This window comes from Dasypus novemcinctus, chromosome 3 (genome assembly GCF_030445035.2).
Source record: "Dasypus novemcinctus isolate mDasNov1 chromosome 3, mDasNov1.1.hap2, whole genome shotgun sequence".
Taxonomy (NCBI): domain Eukaryota; kingdom Metazoa; phylum Chordata; class Mammalia; order Cingulata; family Dasypodidae; genus Dasypus; species Dasypus novemcinctus.
Genome location: NC_080675.1, coordinates 50,649,131 through 50,673,788, shown reverse-complemented (window position 1 = coordinate 50,673,788; position 24,658 = coordinate 50,649,131). Strand labels below are relative to the sequence as shown.

At 37.7% G+C, this 24,658-nt stretch overlaps 1 protein-coding gene across 12 annotated transcripts in view; it reads left to right on the top strand.

Annotated features, from left to right (window-relative positions):
• The window catches only part of PCNX4 (pecanex 4), a 47,254-nt gene extending 24,611 nt beyond the window's left edge, over positions 1-22,643 (top strand). For 4 of the 12 annotated variants that reach the window (XM_071213899.1, XM_058293337.2, XM_058293338.2 and 1 more), the window contains 5 exons: positions 7,339-7,699; positions 9,860-9,963; positions 11,958-12,988; positions 13,330-13,516; positions 21,747-22,643. In XM_071213899.1, the coding sequence (XP_071070000.1) occupies positions 7,339-7,699; positions 9,860-9,963; positions 11,958-12,988; positions 13,330-13,516; positions 21,747-21,998 (1,935 nt within the window). In that variant the 3' untranslated portion in view covers positions 21,999-22,643. The remainder of the gene's footprint in view (positions 1-7,338; positions 7,700-9,859; positions 9,964-11,957; positions 12,989-13,329; positions 13,517-21,746) is intronic. The other 8 variants (XM_071213900.1, XM_058293342.2, XM_058293343.2 and 5 more) reach the window with 5 other exon arrangements.
• Positions 22,644-24,658: the final 2,015 nt, after the last annotated feature.

The following is a 24,658-nucleotide window of genomic DNA, read 5'->3' as shown; positions in this document are numbered from 1 at the left end:
AATCTGGATGTCTTTTATTTCTTTTTCTTGCCTAATTTCATTGGATAGAACCACTTCATTGTGGAATAAAATGGTGAGAGAGATCTTAGAAGGAAAACTTTCAGTATTTCTTGGTTAAATATTATGTTGGCCTTTTATCATTAAAAATGTCAGCTGTGAGTTTTTCGAAGAAGCCTTTAATCAGTTTGAGGAAGTTCCCTTCTAGTCTTAGTTTGTTGAGTGTTTTTATTGTCAAAGGGTATTGAATTTTGTTGTATGCTTTGTCTTGTCTATTCAAATGGTCATGTAGTTTGGGGTTTTTAATCTATTAACATAGTGTAATATGTTGATTGATTTTCAGCTCTGAAACCAATCTCACATTCCTGAAATTAATCCCACTTGGGTATGCTTTATAATCTTTTTATATGTTGCTGGATTCAGTTTGCTAGTATTTTGTTGAGGTTTTAAATTTATATTCATAAGATATATTTATCGGTAGTTTGTTTTTTTCTGGTAGTCCCTTTGCCTAGTTTTAGTGTCATAAAATGAGTTGGAAGTGTTCCATTCTCTCCTGTTTTCTAGAAGAATTGGTATTAATTTTTCTAAAATGTTTTGCAGTATTCACTGTTAAAACTATCTGATGCTGAGCTTTTCAATGTGGGGAATTTTTAATCCAATCACTAATCCAATCACTTGTTAAAAGTCTAGTCAGATCTTCTATTTCTTGAGTTGGTTTCAGTGATTTGTGTCTTCTGAGCAGTATTGGGAACATTCCCATTTTTCTCTAATGGTATTTCATTGTTGCACTTCTTTAAGGCAATTTTTTAAAAATTAATTTATTGAATTAATTTTAAATTAATTATTGAAGTATATTACTTATACATAAATATATATAAACAAGTGTATAATAATAGTTGCTTTGTAAGTACACAAAACATATATAACATCATACAGGACTCTCATAACTCAACCCTACCACCAATAACTTGCATTGTTGTTAAACCTTTTTAACTAATGATTAAAGAGCATTGTCAAAATATTACTACTAACCAAAATGTTTTTCCCCCAACCAACCCTTTTATTATTATCCTTATATCATTTTATATATGAACATACATAAACAAGTGTATTGTAAAAGTTGTGAACTTATAAAGCAAACATGCATAACATCATACAGGGGTCTCATACATCAACCCTCCACCAACACCTTGCATTCTTGTGAGATGTTTGTTACAAATTATGAAAGAATAATGTAAAAATCTTATTACTAATCATACTCCTTATCTTACATTTGGTGTTTTTCCCCCAACCCACCCTATTATTATTTTTTAAATATGTCTTTTATGACAGAAGTTGTAAACTTATAAAACAATTATGCATGTGTGTAGAATTCCCAAACAACACCTCTCCATCAACACATCAAACTGTGGTGGAACATTTGCTACAGGTACGAAAATATTATCTGATTATTACCATGTGCATAGTGTACATTTGGCTCACATTTTCCATACTGCCTCATTATCAACACAGTACATCTTTCGAATAGATAATATAAGAATATTATATTATTACTACTAACCACAGTCCATAGATCACTCCAGCTGTATTTTTCCCATGCCTCTCCACATTCCCAACACCCTGCAGCAGTGATATACATTTGCTGTAGCCCACAAAGGATGCTCTTGCATCTGCACAGCAACCACAGTTCTCATCCACCTCATGGTTTACTGTGCAATCCAGTTCTTAGATTATTCTCTAGCATTCTGTTAATTGGTATTTACATACTAGACTGCCATTTTCAGTCACATTCGCATTTATAAACTAGCTGTTACTTACTCTGTGTTACTGTCCATTTCCACACTTTTACAGTAAAGTTAATTAAAACTTCTACATACGTTAAACATCAATAGTCAACTCAGTCCTCCTCTTATCTCCTGTAAGAATCCACCACCTACCACCAGGCCTTGAAGATATTTTCCTATAATTTCTTCTATAGGTTTTATGGTTCTTGCTTTTATTTTTAGGTTTTTGATCCATTTTCAGTTAATTTTTGGATAAGGGTGAGATAGGGGTCCTCTTTCCTTCTTTTGGCTATGGATATCCAATTCTTTCAGCACCATTTGTTGAATGGATTGTTCTGCCCAAACTGTGTGAGTTTGACAGGCTAGTTGAAAATCACTTGACCATAAATGTGAGGGTCTATTTCTGAATAATAAATTTGGTTCCATTGGTTTATTGTGTCTGTCTTTATACCAGTACCATGCTGTTTTTACCACTGTAGCTAGGTAATATGATTTTGTGTCTGGAGATGAGGCCTCGTTTTCATTTTTATGATGTTTCTGGCTATTCAGGACTCCTTACCCTTCCCAATAAATTTGATGATCATGTTTTCAATTTTTTCTTTAATGCTGGTGGAATTTTTATTGGGATTGCTTTAAATCTGTTTATCAGTTTGAGTTTGAATTGACATCTTAATTGACATTTAGTCTTCCAATCCATGAACATGGAATGTTCTTCCATTGAGTTGCAGTTTTCTGAATACAAGTTCTTCACACTGTTGGTTAAGTTTATTCCTGTTGGTTAAGTTTATTCCTGTTGGTTAAGTTTATTCCCGACTATTTGAGTCTTATCTGTCATATTTTATTTTCACCACTCTTTTGGCACTTTTACTTACTTTTATTGATACAGTCTTCATTTCTAGACTCTCTTCCAGCCTCTCTCTCCTGTCTTTTCTTTTTAGGCTCTAGCACACCCTTTAGTATTTCCTGAAAATCTGGCCTCTTCCTTAGAAATTCTCTCAGTTTCTGTTTATCTGAGAGTATTCTAATCTCACCCCCATTTTTGAAAAACAGTCTTGCTAGATATAGGATTCTTGCTGGAAGTGTTTCTCTTGTAATATCTTAAATATATCAGACCACTGTCTTCTTGCCTTCATGGTTTCTGGAGAGAAATCAGCACTTAAATTATTGCGTATCCCTTCTATGTTATGCATTGCTTTTCTCTTGCTGCTCTCACAATTCTCTCTTTGTCTTTGGCCTTTGGCATATTGGTGAGTATGTGAGTTGGTCTATTTAGATTTTTCAGGTGGGATTACGTTGTGTTTCTTGGATATGAATATCTATGTCCTTCAGTAGGGTTGGGAAATATTCTACCATTATTTCTTCAAATATTCCTTCTGCCTCTTTTCCCTTCTCTTCTCCTTCTGGGACACCCATGACACATATGTTTGCACATTTTTTGCTGTCATTTAGTTCCCTGAGACCTTGTTCAATTTTTTCCATTCTTCATCTGTTCTTTTGTATATTCATTTTCAGAGGCCATTTCTTCAAGCTCACCAATCCTTTCTTCTGCCTCCTCGAATCTGCTATTATGTGATTCCAATGTTTTTTTAATTTCATTTATTGCATCTTTCATTCCCATAAGATCTGCTTTTTTCTGTGCAGGCTTTCAAATTCTTCTTTGTGCTCATCCAGTGTCTTCTTAATATCCTCAATCTCTTTAGCCATCTCATTGAATTTATTAAGGAGATTTGTTTGAACATCTGTGATTAGTTGTCTCAACTCCTTTATGTCATCTGGAGGCTTATCTTGTTCCTTTAACTGGCCATAGCTTCCTGTTTCTTGGTGTGGAATGTAATTTTTTTTTGGTGTCTTGGCATCTGGATTACTAGAGTATTTATTTTAGGTGCAGTTTTTCTCTTTAGTTTAGGGCTTCCTCCCCTTTCTCCCTTGCTGGTTGTGCAGTTGGAGCCAAGCATGTAGTTGGTGCTGTAAGCCGTGGAGGCTCAAGTTGCCATCATTGCACCAGGAACCAGTGAAGCTTCTTCTACCTTTCTCCTTTGTGAGGGGTAGGGACAAAATCACAGCTGTGTGGAATAATCCAAGTCGTGCAGGCCTAGACTGTAGTTACCCAGAGAGACTGATGAAGCTTCACACCCCTGTCTCCCCTGCCTAGGGCATGGATGGAGCTGCAGGTGTGGGCAGCCGCCTATGCAGTGTGGGTCCAAGATGACCACACTTGCCTTGGTAGACTTCCAATTTTCAGTCTGTGCCAGCCAAAGGTACCTGCACACAGTAACCTGTATAGGCTGGTGCAGGGCCCACCAGCCTCCTCCCTGCTAGAGGTGGGGCTGAAGCCTAGGCAAGGGCTGCAGGCTGATCTGCGTGAGAGAAACCGGTTCCTACTGTCACTGTGATTTTTGGTCCTGGCTCCCCCTCAGGCTGGGGACAGAGTCAAAATGGCGGCCACTGCCCTCTTTCTGACTTGGGCTGATTCACACACCAGCTCTTAACAGGGTTTTATCTTAACCAGCCAAGTCTACCAATCAGTAGCCAAAATCGGCAGCCAGCCATCTCCTCCTCCTCTGTTTTTGGGAAATGGAGCTTCCAATTCCAGGAACAGAGCAGCTCCTGAGGCAGCTTGTGCTGCCAGAGTAGGGTAATCACCAGCCTCCGCGGCTTTGCTGGTAATTTCCTCAAGAGGCTGGTGCAGGTCCCCGCAGCTTCATCCTGCTGGAGGTGGGGCTGGGGCCTAGGCTAGAGCTACAGTCTGATCTGGATGGAAAGAAGCCAGTCCCCACCAGCAGCTCCCGAGGCACTCTTTGCCTCCAGTGGAGGATGGGCACCGGCCTCCGTCACGTAGAGCATTCTCCTTACAAGTCTTCCCTGCAGATGGGCAGCCTCCTCCTTCCATTCCTTCAAGGATGTGGCAGGATGCTCTTCTGGCCTCTTGAAGCCCCCATACAGGTGCTGCAGCTAGCTCTAGAGAGCTCTGGGTGTTTACTAACAGCCCTGTAGCAGGAACCAACTTAAGGAGCTCCTTACTAAGCTACCATCTTGCTCCATATCTTAAGGCAACTTTAATAGGTGATGAACAGAAACTAGTTCTCCACTCGGAATAGTCAGTAAACACTTGAACCTCATTTCCCCTCAGGTTTGCACAAATGAAAACAAATTTCAAAAGATAGAATAAGACTATAAATGACTTCTATGATGGATAATTATGAGAAATAGAAATATTTGGAGTGTTATTACTAACCTTTGAAAATAACAATGAGGAGGCAAACCACATCCCTGTACTGTATGGATCTTTTATTTTTATGTATACAAAAATATAAATACTTGTAGTAAATAACAATTCTAGCAGAAGATAGTGAAGCCAGGTATGTAAATAACAATTTTGGGAGCAAGTAATTTGTTTTTGCAACTAATTATACACTTTGCATAAGTCTGGGTGTCATCAATGACTAGTAAAGTAAAAAAAAAAAGTAACTTTACCTCGAGTATCCACCCCACTTGCAAAATTCCTCTCTGTAAAACTGCTTGTGCATAAAAATGAAAAGAAGGGTGAGGAAGACATTGTTGTGTGTCTTCTATAGGAAGGTAGCAGAATAAAACAAATGAGAAACAACGCAGTAGCAGGAATGTTCAGTAATTTGTAACATTGAATAGTGTGTTAGTAAAGGTTCTCTAGGGAAGCAGAACTGACATTGTGGGGATGGGCGAGTCCAAATTCTATAGGGTAGGCCACAGGCTGGGAACTCTAATGAATTTTCAGTGAATTCTCCAGGAGAAGCTGACTGGCTGCCATAGAGATGGAATTCTCCCTTCTCTTTACGGTTCTGTTGATGTTTAGCTTCTGGCTCCTTCCTCTATGTTTCTCTGTCTGAATTTCATTCCCTTAGAAAGAACTCCAGTAATAGGATTAAGACCCATCCTAATTGGAGTTGGCCACACCTTAACTGAAGTAACCTCATCAAAAGGTACTACTTAAAATGGGTTCACACCCACAGGTATAGATTCAGTCTAAGAACCTATTTTTCTGGGGTGCATACAGCTCCAAACTATAATAAATAATAAAACGATTTTTTTTTTAATCTCATTGTGGAGAATGGCATGAGTTTTGAAAATGGGCCAAATGAAAAGTGAAATTTGGCTAGACCTGTTCGAGGCAAGGAATAGGAGAAATTTCACACTGGTAAAGGGACCTTTAACCTTACTTTTTGGTATTCATAAAGAAATCCATGTATCTTTAAGGTAGAAAAATACTAGAGGAAATTAATTAATTAGAGGTAATCGATTTATATTAGAGTGTATTTTTGTTTCAAATTAAAATATATAACTGTAGATACCATGAGAATAAGCTTCCTCCATGATGTTAGGTCAAAAGGAGATATTTTAATTCTTTTAGGCACAAGATAGAAATCTGTTTGTCTGTACCAGTTGAAGGAAGCTGGACATTTTGATTTATTAATTCCATCAGAATGTAAATTATACTTTTTGGTCATCAAATATTATATGAAAAAATTCCTGATTGGTTTAGGCCTATTTCTCTCCTAGGAGTTGAGGATAACATTGGGGAGAGAACATCTGTTTTTCAAGTGACTTAATAGTTTTTAAAAGCTGGAGATGTAGTGCTCTTTTTTTTTTAGTTTGCATTAAAATATTTACGATGTCAGAATATCTCCATCAAAATGTCAGAAACTCAGTTAGGATGCAGTCATGGGAAACAGATGTGGCTCAGGCAGTTTGGCTACCATTTACCATTTAGGAGGTCTAGGGTTCAATGCCCAGGGCATCCTGGTGAAGGCAAGCTTGCCCACGTAGCAAGCTGGCCCACATGGAGTGCTGGCCCACGCAGGAGTGCCACTCCATGCAGGAATGCTGCCCCGTGTGGGACTGCCTCCCCCCGCCCCGCAGGAATGCCGGCAAATGCAGAGAGCTGGCGCAGCAAGATGATGCAACAAGAGACACAGAGGAGAGACGATAGGAGATGTAGCAGAACAAGGATCTGAGATGGTGCAAGAGAATTATCACCTTTCTCCCACTCCAGAAGGTCCCTGGATTGGTTCCCAGAGCCACCTAATGCAAATACAAACAGACACAGAAAAACACACAGCGAATGGACACAGCAGATAACAGGGTGGGAGGGGGGAAATAAATAAATTTTTTTTTTAAAAAAAGAGGTAGTCATAATTGGATGCAGGATGATAATTAACAAAATGGCTTCCAGAGTTTTTATTCACTTTTCCTATTGCTTAACTAGTTACTACTTCTGGTTCATAAGACTTAAAGATCATATAATACAAAGCTTAGTCAACATTAAGGTATAGATACACAGATAGCACTCTATCCAGTTCTCTTTAGTGTTAATTTATTAAGAAAGAGAGCCCTGATTTTTAAAAATATGTCTCATTTATTGTGAGGTTGGAGAAAATTATAACAAGGAATTGCATATTAGGGCTAGTTCCCCAAAAGAGATATTGAAGCAAGAATAAAATCATTGAGTTTTCCTTATGTGATCTTGAAAATTCATGAAAAGTCTTTAAGAATAAATAAAATAATTTTTACATCTCTCCAGGTTGGTATCATGCGTGATCGACTGATTCAGTTCGTCTCTAAATTGAGGTTTGCTGTGACTGTACTTTTGACATCATGGATGGAGAAAAAACGTCGAAAATCAACTACCACTTTATGTATACTCAACATTATCTTCTCTCCGTTTGTATTGCTCTTCATAGTTTTTTCTACACTACTGTCTTCTCCCTTATTCCCACTCTTCACCCTTCCTATATTCTTAGTGGGGTTTCCCCGACCAATTCAGAGTTGGCCAGGAGTAGTGGGCACTGCTGCCTGTGTGTGCACAGATACTGTGTATTACTACCAAATGGTCCCGAGTTTGGCTGCAGCACTGCAGTCTGCAATGGCAGCTGGAAGTTTAGGTAAGTAAATGAACTGTGCTTAAGAAATCCTCACTAATGTATTTAAAGTGCAAAAATAAAGAATGCTCAGAAAAGCAGTCTCTTGATCCAACCATATTATGGGCTATAAAACAGATTTTAATATTTTGATGTGTAGATGTTATATTGCATCAAGTAGATGCAATACAATAGCTTAGATCCATAAAAAGTCAAAAATAGTTTTCCATAATATTATATCAAAGCACATAAGGAAGTTTGGTCTTATCTTAGTAGATATTGTTTAGATTCTGAAGCAGTCTGAGAAGATTACTGGTCAAGATAATATAAAAGCTTTGGTCAATGATCTGCAGTGGAAATATTAGCAAGAAAATAGATCTTGATGGGAATGAACTACTCTTTTGAGCTGTAATGCTTTCGTCTTATACTAAATGCAGATTCAACCATATTGTACTTCTCAGGGTTGCTTTTAGGTAGGTGAGATGTAAGCAGATAGCTGTAGTGTGTAGTTATTAACCTTTCTGGCAAACTAATTCCAGGCAGAATAGCAATTGAAGATCAAAGTCTTAATGAAATGTTTACCTGGTTTGTACTTTTCTGATTGTCTATTATGTAAGATAATTTAGGACAAATTTTTATTTTATGCAAAATTTTTATGAATAATCATTTTCCTTTTTTTATAGGAAATATTTTATGCTCTGAATAATTTTATCCAGTTCCAATTAGTTTTTATTAAATAACGCTATACTACTTTATAAAACTGCTATGGGGTTAAACGCATATATGAAATAGGAAGTATCTCAGTAATTAGGTAGAAATTATATTTCATTATCAAATCAGCCAAGAAGTATATTATAAAGAATTTCCTAGAAACGAGATGGCATTTCACACACATCCAATTGGCAAAAATAAAAAGTCTGATACTAGGAATTCTCAATCCCTGATAGAGGGAATGTAAATTCACACAAGTACCTTGAAGAGTAAACTGGTAGTTTGTAATAAAGATACATATATCCTGTGGCCCTGGGGATTTCAGGTTTAGGTTTCATAACCTGGTGATTCCAATTCTAGAGAAACTCTTGTACATACAAGTATTTTGGGAGTTCCCAAGATATCCCCAGTTTTGATGATTTGCTAGAAGGACTCACAGAACTCACAATGTAGTCATATCAAAGACTAAAGTTTATTATAGCTAAAGAACACAGAGCTAAATCTGCAGAGGGAAAAGATGCGTAGAGTAAAGCTCAGAGGAGACCAGGTGCAAGCTTCTAGGAATCCTTTACCAGTGGAGTCGCACTGAGTGTACTTAGTTCCCCAGGAACAAGGACAACATTGATAAGTTGACTACCAGGGAATCTCATCAGAGACTCAGTGTCCAGGGTCTTCACTGAAGGCTTTTCATGTAGGCACACTCTGCCCAATATCTACCAAAATTCCAAATTCCCAAAAGGAAAGCAAGTATCCAGCATAAACGATATTGTTTGCACAGACAGTTTCAGTACAATGAGCCACTCTTATCAGTTAGGGTTGTGGCAACTTTTCCAAAAATCCAAGTTCCCAGATACCAGCCAGGGTCCAATATTCTAAGGTCTTTCAAAGGCTAGCAGTTAGGCCTGCTATGTTAACTCTTCTCTGTACAACCTGTATACAAGCAGACTTGCACAAAGATAATTTCTATAGTATTATTTGTAATAGCAGAAAAAATTGGAAACATCTGAAATGTTTATCAACAGGGAATAAAATTCAGTTATATTCATATAATGAATTCTCTACAGACAGTAGTTATAATGAATGAACTAGAGTTGTTTACATTTGACTTGGCAAATCTCAAAGACTTGTTGAAAGAAAAATAAGTTTTGAAAGTATTTTTATTATGTAATAGCATTTTATGTATATTTTTTAAAACAGCAAGCATACATTTTTATATATTTATGTACATAAAATATCTAAAATGTTTTAGGTAGGCATTAGTGTGAACTTTGCTTTTATATATTTAGTACTTTTCCTAATATGTTTAGCATGTATTTAAGATTTTAGACAGTAGTTTCTAATTTGTTGTTTTTCTGGAAAATATGTCTTTGAATTCTTATGTATGTCACCTATAGATTGCCTCTTCCAACTGTTCTTTTTCACATGAATAAGCTTGAAAAATGATTCACTTATTATTATTATTATTTGTTTTAGGTCTCCTCTTACCTGGGTCTCATTTCTTGGGCCGTTTTCAGGATCGTTTAATATGGATAATCATTCTAGAACGTGGCTATACTTACTGCTGTATTAACATTAAGGTCGATTTGCATTTGAAATCTCTCTTGTGTTTTTATAGTACATGTGTAAAATTTTATCTGTTATGTACACATCAAATATTAAATAGCTCAATTTCAAAGAAGGATATCCTTAATTACCTGTGAAACACCTAGGGATTTTTTTAAGTATATTTCCATATGCACGTATTGATAGGCAGACCAGTGCTGATTGTATAATAGCATATAGTAACAAACATACTTGCTTCCAGTCCTGTTCTTTTTATCCTTATCTATTTGAGTATCTCAAAAGTGTATTTAACTCCTAAGTTATATAACAATTCTCAGCCTAACAAAAACTTTCTTCTGACTCCACTTCCCCTACCTATATACCCCATTTCTCTCCTCCCTTTTAAAGCAAAGTGCCTTATTAGAGTTGCTCATAATTTTATCTCCAGTTACATCCTCCTATTTTCTCTTGAGTTTACACTAGGTTTTAGACCCACCAAAACTGCTCTTGCCAAGTTCTCCAATAACTTTCTAGTTGCTAATTCCAGCCACCAGACCTGATCTTACTTGACCTGTCAGCAGCATTTGACATGGTCAATCACTTCCTTCTCTTCACTTATTTCACAGGTCACTCCTTCTCAGGCTCCTCCCTTGACCCCTTTATATCAGAGTGCCCCAGAACCAAGTCCTTGGTGACAGCTCTATGTCTTTGTGGTTGCTCAGGCTGAAACATTAGAGTCAAATTTTGCTCCTTTTTAAATTCTATACTTTATATCCAGCCAATCAAGAAATCCTGTTGACTCCACCTTTAAACTATATCCTGCATCCCAACACTTCTCACCTCCCTGGTTCCAGACACCTTTACCCCTTGCCTGGATAAGTGCAATGGCCTCATAATTGGGCTCTCTGATTGTCTTTGCCCCCCTACAATATATTCTCAACCCAACAACCAGACTGATCTTTTGAAATCTAAGTCAGATAATGCTATTTCTCTGCTCAATACTCTTATTTATTCATTTACAGCTAAGGCCAGTGCCTGAAATGGCCAAGCTCCCTATTCCCTCTTTGGTCTCATCTGCTACTTTAACTCTCACTCTACTCCAGCCTACTGGCTGTTCTCTCTGCCTGGAATACTTTTCCTGTATATAAGTGCATGCTAATATCCTCACCACCTAGTCTTTGCTCAAATGTCACATTCTCAATGGGGTTTACTATGGACATCATATTTAAAATTGTACCCTATGCCTGCATTTCAAATCCCCTTTGCCTTGCTTTCCTTTTTCTTTATAGTGAAACTTTGCAACATACTTTATAATGTTTTTGCTGGTTTTATTGGTGATTACTTATCTCCCCCACTCTATAATGCAAGTGTCACAAGAGCAGTGATCTTTATTTTATTCTGGGATATATCCTAAGCCCCTGCAACAGTGCCTGGTGCATAATAGACTCTCAGTAAATATTTGTTAAATGAATAGTGAATGAGTGAATTTTTCGTCTTAATATGGCTTGGATAAAATTGCTGGTGTCTAAAGCTGTTTCTTAAGTCTAGTGGTTCTCAAACTGCAGTGTCCAGACCAGTGTCATCATCATCATCATAATCATCACCTGGAAACATGTTAGAAATGGAAATTATTGTACATATTATATTGTGTAATTCAAATTTTGCTTTTTTTCAAAAATATGTATATTTTATAATTTTTAAAAAGTTTTTAATAAGTGTGATTCAATCTTGATTCTGGATATATCCTTGTAAAAGTAGGTTCATAGTCAATAAATGTTATTTTTCCACTTTCTAATGGAATTTATATAATTTCTTAGACCTAGTGGTATCAATATTTTTAATCTCTATATCCATTATCAAATGTATTAAGTGCCATAAGTTTGAGTTAAGTTGTAGCTCTAGAGTTAAAGAAACTTTTTCCATTTTCCCTATTTTTATTATGAGAATCTATGGGCATTTACAAAACTACTTATTTTCTCTGTATAATAAATGATCATAGCCTCAAGTTTATTTTTAATTTCCTCTTTAGGGGTTAGAATTGCAAGAGACATCCTGTCATACTGCTGAAGCTCGAAGAGTTGATGAAGTTTTTGAAAGTGCCTTTCAGCAAGAAGAATATGCAAGAGGATATTCCCTTAATGAACACTTTGGAAACATCTTAACACCCTATACTGTTTTGCCTGTGAAATTATATTCTGATGCCAGGAGTGTACTATCTGGCATAATTGATTCTCATGAAAACTTAAAAGAATTTAAAGATGACTTTGTTAAAGTACTTGTGTGGCTACTTGTTCAGTACTGCTCCAAAAAGCCCAGCAAGGAGAATGTTCACAAAACTGAAAATAAAGAGAGAGCATCTCTAATAATCCCACCTGCCATGAATACTTCATCACAACCTCAAAGTCCAGAAGGCACAGATAGTTTAAATTCAGAAACTTTTGATGACTGGTCTGATAATATTTTTGATGATGAGGAAACCATCAAAAAAGGAAAAGAAAAAGATCAATTGAAAGTTTTCCCAGGTACAAATTTGCCTATTCCAGGATTGGTAGAATCTCAGAGGTTTGGTGGGTATTCTGCAGGCACAGTTCCTGAGAATAGTCTTTATGAAGCAGTTACGTTGGGATACCCTGTTATTGACAAAGGAAAACAAGAAGGCTTGTCATATATCCCCCTCATGGAGTTTGGTTGCTCACATTCTTACTTATTAAGCTTGCCTGAAGAATGGGGGTCTAACTGTTTGCCTAATTCCAAAATAAAAGCCATGAGTTCATTATTTCCAGAAGACTGGTACCGATTTGTTTTGCACCAATTGGAATGTTTTCATTCAGAAGAAAAGTCTTCAAATATACTGGAAGAAATTGCAAATGACAAAGTTTTACAAGACTTTTATGTTCATACTGTAATGACTTGTTACTTTTGTTTATTTGGAATAGACAATGTGACTCCTAGTCCTGGTCATATATTAAGAGTTTACAATAGTGTGTTGCCTTGGTCTATTGCCTTGGATTGGCTCACAGAAAAAACAGAACTGTTCCAGCTAGCACTGAAAGCATTCAGGTAATTCATTTTGATTATCTACAAGTCATATATTGGCAGAAAAATATTTTAAAAATTTTAATCACCTAGAAGAAGACATTCCTTCATTTCTGTTTTTCAAAAGTCATTTTGCTGAATCCGAAAAAAATGCTTAATAGGTGTTGTGATTATTTCAGGAAAAATCTATTTTTCATGTGGCAGACTGGATTTCTTCACCTTAACTGCATCATTTCTCCCTGATCTTTTTATCTGAAATATGTATGATTTCAGTGCAATGTCTTAAAAATATTGATTGAATAAAATCTACTTCATCTATGAAGTTAACAAATAATTCTAAAATTCTTTGCTTCTCCATTTTTTAGGTATACTGTGAAACTAATGATTGATAAAGCAAGTTTAGGTCCAATAGAAGACTTCACAGAGCTGATTAACTACCTCCATGAATATGAAACTGACTGGTACATTGGTTTGGTATCTGATGAAAAATGGAAAGAAGCGGTTTTACAAGACAAGCCATACTTGTTTTCTCTAGGATATGATCTTAATATGGTAGGTTAAAGTTATGTTTTCAAACATTTTCCTATATTGATCTTAAAGAATGAAAATCCATTATAAATTACTTGAACTATAATATATTCTAGGTATAGATATATTAATAACACTTTTAAGGCATTTGCAATCATGACTTTATGCCCAACATTGTCCAACTATGGCATGATCGATTCATTTACTTTGGCCTGTTTTATAAGAGCCACTTAAAAATGTTGCATGCAAAAATGACTTGTAAGATAGCCAGGTAAGTATAGTTTTTGATATTTAAATGGATTAAATTCCTGTACCAGTTCAAGTGTATGAATTATTACTTTGTATTTGACATTTAGAAGAGAAGTTAATTTGTAAGTGGCAAAGTAGTTACTTTGCTGACATGTATTTTATTTGAAGCAAATTTGATCTGTGAAAACTCAAAGAAACTCAAAAAAGAGGATGATTTTCTGGGATTTAGTACTTGTTCTCACTGTATTTAAAAAGTCATTTAGGGAAGCAGACTTTACCCAGTGGATAGGGCGTCCATCTACCACATGGGAGGTCCACGGTTCAAACCCCAGGCCTCCTTGACCGGTGTAGAGCTGGCCCACGAGCAGCGCTGATGCGCGCAGGGAATGCCCTGCCACACAGGGGTATCCCCCGTGCAGGGGAGCCCCACATGCAAGTAGTGCGCCCCACAAGGAGAGTCACCCAGTGCGAAAGAAAGTTCAGCCTGCCCAGGAGTGGTGCCGCACACACGGAGAGCTAACGCAGCAAGATGACACAACAAAAAAAGACACAGATTCCCAGTTCCGCTGACAACAACGGAAGTGGACAAAGAAGAACACACAGCAAATGGACACAGAGAACAGACAAGTGGGGTGACGGGGGAAGGGGAGAGAAATAAATAAAATAAATCTTAAAAGAAAAAGTCATTTAGTGCATACAGTATGAAAGATTCATTGTTAAGAGCATATAGTGGGTTCGGCTTCCGGCCTGACAGTGTGTAGAGCTCCCCATATGTGCTCCCAGCAAAACTGATACAATTTCTTTCTAATGCAACCATTTAAAGTCTGTGCAAATAGTCCTAAGGGCATACAGCAAGCAAAGAAACATTTAAACCCAGCAAGAGACTGTAGTATTTGAATAAAGACCTACTCCCTTCCTTAATACTCCTAGCTGGGTAAGACAGAAAGTCCATTCAGATGAGTACAGATAAGAACACAGGGCTTCTTTTCTCCCTGCTTTTAGGGATCTATTTTCCAAGGAGGGGCAAGACTTCAGGGTTTCTTATCCTGCCCCCAGTATGTTTTGCGGAGGCTAGGTTCCTGATACATGTGTCTGAGAGGTAGGGACTCCCTTCTGGCCAACCCTATTTGTGGGACAGAGGCTTTATCTTGAGCATGGTGCCACCAAGAATACTTCGACTCCAACTGCCTTTGCCCTGGCTCCTAAGGCATGTGTTCCATTTCCAGAAGAAGACCTTAGAATTGGTCTAGATAGATAATATGATTGTCTGAGTTATAGACAAGGCCAAAATTGATGTTCCAATGCCCTGAAAAGTTTCCAGTGGTAGAAAAGGCTGTTCCATTTAGTTCAAAATTCTAAGTATCAAGTACCTCATCATCAGAGTCCTCTTTGATTATCATGCCATAGAGAGGATATTATTTGCTGCCTTCTTGGTCATACCAAGATTGCAAAGGTTGGCTGATTTAGTACCTAGATAAAGTCCATTACCATCATTGTTTGTGCGAAGAGAGAAATTCATTACAGTCTGGGCAATTATATATGGGGACCCCTTTTCCTTCAAGAGTAAAATAAGTCCAGTGGCACAGCCATTTATGATACATGTCTATTGAGTGCCCATCCATTTTCTCCCACACTTGATCTGTGAAAAATATGCCTTTTATGCTATCTGGGTCTGAATATCCATGGATCTGGCCAGTAATTGGGGCCCTTCTCTAGAGTCTAAATTAGTGCAGACCCAGCAATTTGACAGATTATTTAGGTTGGCAACCCTTTGTATGGCTGGGAAAGAAGGATGGTGAATAACAAGGGCCAGGAAGGAAAGGAGAAAGAAAAGGAAAGGATCCATGTATCTTGATCTGTAAGTCTTGGGGAAAGCTGTCTACATCAGTTGTCACCTACTTTTGGGTGACCTGAAACTCTCTTTAGGGTGAGTTTGAGGTCACCAGTGACTATACTTTTCCAGTGATTAGGTGATGCATGGTTAAGTTAAAATAGGTATACCGAAGGCCCTCCACCAGCAAGTTTAGTAGCACATTGGTTGGTGAGGAAGACCTGAGGTTACAAAGAGTTTTTAATTGATGTCTTTTCAAGAACATAAATTCTCCAGGCTGCAGATTTTGAGGGTCTTTTGGAGTTAGGCAATGTTCTCCTCCTTCAAAGTTTTCTTCAACCTATGAAACATAAGTTCTAGAGTAGTTCATTAGTACCTCACAAAATTTAAGTCAGTCTTGTTGAGCAATATTGTCTGTAAATAAAATGTGAATAAGTTTTCCAGTGACAATTTCATGGGGTGTGAATTTATGTTTCCTGAAGGGGGTTGACCGAAAGTTGAGTATTTTAGGCAAGGATGGAAGTATCTTAAGTAAAGATAATTTTAGCAAGTAACTAAGCTTGGCTAATTGGTGCTTGATTATGTGTGTTCTTTTCACCAGGCCAGGAGATTGGGGGTGGTATGGGCAATGCAGTCTTTAATATGTAGAGAACATTCTGCATATTTAAATATTTTTCCTATAAAAACCAGTGTCTTGATCACTGTGAAGTTCAGTGGGGATGCCCCAGGCAGTTTCCTGGCCACAAAACAGGCAGAAATTTGTCTATAAGGAAAGGAGTCTACTCTAAGAGGGGTCATACAGATCATTACTAACATATCTTTATATCCCTGAGAAGGGAAAAGAAGGATAAAGTCCGCGTGCCAGATTAGCACTGGCCCAGAAGGTAAAAACAAAATGTCCAATGGAAAACTTTAATGGCTTCCCTGGATTGTATTGTTGACATGTTTGAAAAGTACAGACCTGGTGAGCAATATTATAAGTGTCCCCTCCAGTATTTTCCCATTGTTTCTATCATTTTGGCAGTTCTGAGGTATGTGATAAATGAAGTGCTTAGAGCAGAGATAATTTTAGGACATCTAGTAATACTGGGTGAATCTTAGGTCCTATCCAGATATCTTGGTTAGGCTCTAATTTACAACCTGATTCCTTCCATTGGCTTTTCTCTTTGGGAGTTGCCAATTCCTGGTATTTTATTAAGTCATCAGTTTCCTTGCAGGGTTGGGAGGAGTTGATCCCATGTCCAAAGCTCTGTTGGTTTTTGTGAGAGAATTTGGGCAGCCAAGTCATTTCCCTGGCTTTCTTCTGAATTGAGGGCTTCCATGGGTGTGAGCTTTAACTCTGATAACTGCAGTAGCCTTGGGAGCAAAAAAGCTTCTAATGAGTTATTTACATGCTTTTCATTCCTAATGGCAGTTCCAGAGGAGATAAGAATCACTGTTTGTTTCCATAGCATACCAAAAGACTATACTTTCAGGGTTCATTTCTATAGTTGGTTGGTTACTAGAGAAGGTTCTCTGGACATTGCATACCAAGATCATATACTATACCAAAGGCATATCTACTATCAGTGTAAATGTTTGTTCTTAACCCTTTATATATTTGGCAAGCTCATGTAAGGGCTATTAATTTTGCCTGTTGGGTGGAACTTTCTTTAGGGAGGGAACTGCTCTCAAGAACCTCTGTTAGGGTAGTTATTTCATATCCAGCTTTGTTTGTCTTCTGAGGCTTCAGTTTTCAAATATGACCCATCAGTAAAGTGCATTAGATCTCAGTTGTCTATCGGAGTATACTTAAGGTTAGGCCTAGGGGAAAGTAGGGTTTCGGTAAGAATTATGCAGTCATGAGCAGATAGGTACTCCTTCTTCAGGAAGTGGGAGCAGAGTGGCAGGGTTTAGCAGGCAGGTCTTATGAATGTGCAAAAGGGGGGGAGAGAAGCATAAGTTCAAAAGATATGAGTTGTGCAACAGAAACATGTTGAGATAAAGCAGAATTAAGCAAGTATTCCACAGCATAAGGAACAAAAAGATCAAGTTAGTTCTGCATAACTGTATCTGCGGTAGCTTTATCTAGTTTGGTTGCTGCAGCCACTGATCACAGACAAGGTGGGTATGCTTGGGCTACAGGATCTAATTGCATAGTGTAATATCTAATGGGCCTCTTGATTCCTCCATGCTCGTGGGTTAATACTCCTAAGGCATTTTGTTTTCTTTCGTGGACATGCAGCTGGAGGGGGAGATCATAGGGAGACCAAAAGTAGGTATGTCTTACAGGGCTTCCTTCAGATTATGAAAGGCATCAATCTGATTTTGATTCCAGCTCAAAGGCTCAGGTACAGTATGCTGTAGGAGTTCATAGAGAGGTTGAGCTAGAAGGGAGATGTTTGGTTTTCAGTTCCAACAATGTCCACCAAGTCCTAAGAATCCTCTTGGTTGCTTTTTTGTTTGGGGTTTAGTTAAGGCATATATAGAAAAGATTCTTTGGGGATATAATAGACTTCCCTGATTGGAGAGCTTGTGCTCTACATATTTGACTTATTTGCTGCACAAATTGGAGTTTGTCCCTAGAGGCTTTTTGATTCTTTAAGGCTAGCTGTTGTAGTAAATGTAGGGAGTCTATCTGACATATTTATTCATCAGGGGAAAACATAAGATGATCATCAATATATTGTGTGGGAGTTGAACCGGAGGGAAAGATTATGTCTTATAATTAAATTTTAAGGGTTTGAGAAAAGTAAGGGGGATACTATGAATCCATGAGGAATAACAATCCAGGTATATTGTTATTCATTCCATATGGATAGATATTGGCTATCAAGGTAGACTGGTATACTAAGTAATACACTAAGAGGTCAACTACAGTGAAATGGGAAGTCCAAGAAAGAATTTGCCATAGGACTGGGATGATGATTTGGACTATGGAGAAGTGAGGAATTACAATTTTATTTCAGGCTTAGGTCTTGGACAAAACTCCATTCTTTCCCATTGAGTTTTCTTATAGGGAGGATAGGAGTATTGCAGGGGCTAATACATGAGATTATTAAACCCTTCTGTATGAAGTCTTAAATAATGGGAATTGAGCCTCTAATGGCTTCTGGTTTGAGGGGATTTTGGAAAGATTGGGAAGAGATTTGGAGGGGTCTATTTGAAGTAAAATTCATTCTTTGCTAAATTTTTCCTAAATTCATAGGAGATTAGGACAACCCTTCAGCAGTGGAGAACAGGAGATTAGTATCTGTTGATCAGTTTCTATACTCAATGTATGCAGGTGACAGAAGTTCTTCTTGGTCTAAAGGGAATTGCGAATCCCAAAATAACTACATAATATTTTCTCCAGTGTGTGGGCTGCTTCAGTAGGGAGGGAGTAATGGTGGAGAGAGAAGTACCAGTATCAATTTTTAAAGTGCATGTTCCTCTTAATTTTGAGCTTTATTTCCCTTTTCTGGTTAAGTGTGAGGGCTAGAAGCAACCCAAAAGTGCCCTCTGAGCATAGTCAGTGGGCATTACATAGTGAAGAATGTGGATTGGCAGTATTGTCATGATGTTTGCTTTTTTAATTTAAAGCAGTTGTTTCTCCAGTGCCTCAGATTTTGCAATAATGACAGACCCCAGGAGATCTTAGGGTATGTGATGATTTAGGAGGGACCTGCAATTTTGTAATTGTAAAGTAGTTTAGCTTGTTTAGTTGGCTTTTCAGTTTCTAGAGTGTGAGCTAACTGTTCAGTGAATTTTGTCAGTTCAATAATGAGTACTGTTTCCCAGACAAGTCTGTGCCTTTTTACTAAGATAGCAAGGTCAGTCTTTAATCCATTGACAAACGTAATATTAAAAGCAATCCCGGGGAAGCGCACTTGGCCCAGTGGATAGGGTGTCCGTCTACTACATGGGGGTCCATGGTTCAAACCCCGCAGTGATGATGCACACAAGGAGTGCCCTGCCATGCAGGATTGTCCCCGCCCAGGGGAGCCCCACACGCAAGGAGTGCGCCCAGTGAGGAGAGCTGCCCAGCGTGAAAGAAAGTTCAGCCTGCCCAGGAATGGTGCCGCACACACGGAGAGCTGACACAACAAGATGATGCAACAAAAAGAAACACAGATTCCTGTGCCACTGACAACAACAGAAGCAGACAAAGAAGAACACGCAGCAAATAGACAGAGAACAGACAACTGGGGCGGAGAGCAGCGGTGGGGATAAATAAATAAATAAATCTCTTGGGAGAAAAAAAAAAGCAATCCTGGTGCCAAGTTCATCTAGGGATAGTCTGGAGTGTTTGGCAGACATTTTTGCTAGTCTTTTCTTGAAAATAACAGCCAGGTTCGTCTTTACCCTACCTGCAGCCTTGGACTTTGGCCCAATCAATCTTGTAGGGAAAGGCCTTAGAAATAGCGCCTAACAATTATTGAGATATGATTTTAGCTTGATCTAGAGTGAGGGGAACTACTTTAATAGTCATATCTTTTCCTGGGTCCTTCCAATTTGCCATTCTAGTCTAATTTAGGGCTTCTCCAGATCTAACTAGCATATGAATAAGTTAATAATGATTAGGCAGGCAGATTAATAGGCCTGAATTAAGGTCAGAAATTCTTCAGTAAATTTTGAGTCTCTTTTGGGCTTAGAGAATTCTTCAGCTATGACCTGGAGTTCTACCTTAGACCAAGGAGTGAAGGTAATTTGGTCAGGCCTCTAAGTACTATCAGAATTGGTGTTTTCTGCAGGTTTTATCCTGAAAGCATTTAAAGATGGAGGCTTAGAGGAGTAAGCTGGCAACAGAAGATACAGAGTGGTAGAGACAGAAGGTCTGCACTCAGAGGAATTTGGGTTATGCATTTGGGGTTTTAGTTCCTATTTAGCTTGAGATCATTTAGAGACAGTGTCTTTTAGGGATGCGACTTTAGAGTCTTGAACCCATTTTGAGGTCTCCAAATACCAATCAAAATGAGCACCCCATTCTACTTGTCTTATTTTAGAACCACAATTTTCCAATTGTTTTATAAAAACATATGATTTTCTAAGGAAAAGGACCCCAAATTGACCATTATTTAGACAGGCATTTTTCCATTTATCCAAAAACAAACTTCAGCAAGTACTATGCTTGAATACATAATGGGCCAGCGTCACTGAAGGGAATTCAGAAGCCTTTTTTGAACCATTGGCACCATGACCAGACAGTAAAAATCATTAATTACCTAAACTCCAAACATGAGAAGATAGGAGGGTAGATCGCTACAGTGAGCATTTCTTTTTAAGGTGATGAAAATGTTCTAAAATTGACTGTTGTGATGGTTTCACTTGTCTGTGAACAAACCATTGAATCATATGCTCTAAATGGGTAAATTTTATGGTATAAGAATTATATCAATAGATGTAGTTTGTACTTTTTTTAAGCCTAATTGCATTATTGTCTGATGACTAGTATATATGGCATATGCATCACTGAGGCAGAATGGGTGAGGGAACAGAGAAGGAAAGGGGAAAAAGTAGTTTGAAGGAAACGGATTTGGCCCAATGGATAGGGTGTCCGCCTACCACATGGGAGGTCCAAGGTTCAAACCCAGGGCCTCCTTGACCCGTGTAGAGCTGGCCTACACCCAGCCCTGATGCGCGCAAGGAGTGCCGTGCCACACGGGGGTGTCCCCTGTGTAGGGGAGCCCCACACGCAAGCAGTGCGCCCCGTAAGGAGAGCTGCCCAGCACGAAAAATGTGCAGTCTACCCAGGAATGGCACCGCACACACGAAGAGCTGATGCAGCACGATGATGCGACAAAAATGAGACATAGATTCTGGGTGCCGCTGACACAAGCGGACACAGAAGAACACACAGCGAATGGACACAGAGAGCGGACAACTAGGGAGGGGGGTGAGGAAGGGGAGAGAAATAAATAAAAAATAAATCTTAAAAAAAAACGTAGCTTGATTTTGCTGTTCTGCTCACAAAGTAAATGGCTGCCAGAAAATTCATCCTCTCAGACTTACTGAGAAAGTTCAGGAAGTAGAAGTGACTGTTGTTCTGAATACAAGCAACTAGCACTCTGTGTACCTTTTAACACACCACTTTCTGTTTTTTTATCTTGGGAGAAAATTTGCGTAACTGCAAGGGGATTTTCCCCTAAGTTTATAAGTAAAATGTAAAGGTATAAATGTAATTTCTTTTCCCTGTATTCTTTTTATACTTTAAAGGGAGTTTACACTGGAAGAGTGCTTACCCTTCAGGAATTATTGGTCCACATTGGAAAGTTAAATGCTGAAGCTGTTAGAGGTCAGTGGGCCAATCTTTCATGGGAATTGCTCTATGCCACAAATGATGATGAGGAACGTTACAGTATACAAGCTCAGCCACTCCTTTTAAGAAACCTTACGGTACAAGCTGCTGATCCTCCCCTGGGATATCCAATTTATTCTTCAAAACCTCTCCATATACATTTGTATTAGAGCCCATTTCAACTTTTAAACATAATGTCTTCAAATGAGATGTTTTATTTTTTCATCCTAGAAAAGTAACTTCACTGGACTATTTTCCTCCCAAATCAGATGCCTGAGAAAAGTTAAGCAACATAAAATTAATTTTTTAGCCATCTTATAGGTTTAAAAAAAACATAAAAATTACTTTATGTCTATCATAAACAGTAGAAACTAGTTGGCCAATATTTGTGCCCTATGGACTGTGGTATAGTAGGCTTTGGGAAATATGATAAAACATTTATATATGGCTAGATAGTGAACTTTGACTTTGGAAAATATGAAACTTTTGTATAAGTCTAGATGTTTTTTTAATGCTTTCTTAAATGTGTGTAGGTGATTCACATTGCAAAAGTCAGTGGCTATGTCATTTTTACATACTTAAATATGTACATATCAGTGTTTTTAAGTAATGATAATGAATCCTATTGAAGGTAAACATGATGTATATATATTTATTTGAAATATAATTTTTATAATATTTTCAAACTTTGTGCTTTTTTTATTTTAACATTTAACATGGTCTGAATGTTTTCATATAATGTATTCATTTTCTTTTCCTATACCTTAATTCCAAAACCTTAAAAACCTTTAATAAAATATCTTTCAATAAAATAATTTCCCTCTTCTCCAAGTAGCCTTTTGTTATACGTGAAAAGAAAAGGGTTCCTCCATTCATCCTGTGAATACTCAGAGGATTAGCAATGTTAGGGTAATCTGAGTATGATTGCTAGAGGACATTCCATAGATCTGGCTTCTTATATTTTTCTTTTCAGCTGAATATGCTGCTGCTTCTGAAGAGTGACTTACCCTACAGGGTTATCAGTTAATAGTGTCTTAAAGTGTCTTGAGCTAAGGACAAAAAAGGGAGTGAGGAAAATTACCATAATGTGATCAGAATTTTATTTTCATTCTCTTGCTGCCTAAGAACTTTTTATAGGTACTTTTAAGAAGGATGAGCAATGAATCTGCATTAGTTGAGATGTGAATTTCCTCTACCCTTTATTTCATTTCCAGTTAAATCTTCAGTAGCCCGCTAGATTGTAATATAGTAATGTATTCTCTTTAAAAATGATTCAGGTTATTTGAAATGTACCAAATAGGTATTATTATTATTATTATTCCTTTTATTTAGTATGAGGAACAGTTCAGTCTAATAATAATAACTTTTTAGGCTACATTTCAGTTAATGAATTCATGAGATTTGTGTGTTAGGTTTTTTTTTTTAGTGGCAATATAGTATAACTATTAAGAGGATAGGGTTTGGAGTTAGATCTGAGTTCAGATCGCAGACTGACATAATTAAGATTTACTAGCTAGACAGTTTTAGATGGTTTTTAGTGCCTGTCATGTAGGAAAATTTTCTCATATTATTGAAAACACTTTTTGTTCAGTTTTGATGATTAATAACATTGAATTGAAAAACAATTTACTGGACCAGTCCTCAAGCAATGGGCATTTTATTTAGAGATTTTCACTATTGTAGTAATGCTGTGCTATGCCTTCCATTGATCTCACATCCTTCTCAAACTGCTTCCATCTCTTTCCATTTCATGGCTAGGTTTCTTCAACTTTCATTTACTCATCAACCCATGCCAGTCTAGATTCCATGTCTACTATGCCACCAATTTTTTTTTTTTAATTGTATTAAGGTCACTGTTGACCTCCATATTGTCAAATCCACTGGTCCTTTTTATGACCTCATGTTGCTTGACTGCCAAGTAGCATTTGACACATGTGATCATTCCTTGAATCATTTTTTATTTTGGGGTTCCCTGATACCTCATGTGATGTTTAGGCTACTGTGTTAACTCAGCCAGGTAATTGTACCCAGTTGTTTGGTCAAGCAAGCTCTGGGCTAACTGTAATACAAGGGCATTTACGGACTTCAGTCACCGTTGACTTTACTGCAGTGGTAAATTGTAGATAGCTGATTATAATTATATCAGTCAGGGAGATTGCCATCAGCAGTGAGTGACACTTTATCCAATTAGTTGGATAAATCAATCAGAATCCAATCAGTCAGAATCCTGACTAATATACCACATTATCTTTGTTTTCTTCCTATTTCCTGACTACTTCTTCTTGATCACCTTTTACTACTTTTCCTTTTCTATGGGAATCTAAAGTTTGGAGTTTCTCAACAATTGGGCCCAGGCCTCCTCATCAATAATTGGTGGTGTTCAAATGCATGTATCTTACCCAACCTCTCTACTTAGCCCTGAACCTTTATATCTACCTTTGTATATGATATCTCCATTTGATATGTTCAAAACTGACCTCTTGAATTCTCTCTGCTTTACTCACTTTCACTTTGAGTAGTGCATAGAATAATTCAGAACAACCAAGAACAATTACAAAATATGAGCAAAATAATATTTTTAATTTTGCTTAAAGGCATCAGAGAACCAAAAAGGCAGTGAAGGAGTACAATACTGAGATCTAAGGAAAGAATGAAACCTAGAGATCTGATGTTTCAGTATCCAGACTTCTATGACAAATACCACACAGTGGGTTGGCTTAACCGTAAGGAATTTATTATCTCATGGTTTTTGGAGTCTGGAAGGCTTGCTTCTTCCCTGGGTCAGTAGCGTTCTTGCTGGCCAGCAATCCTTATTGTTCCTTGGCTTTCC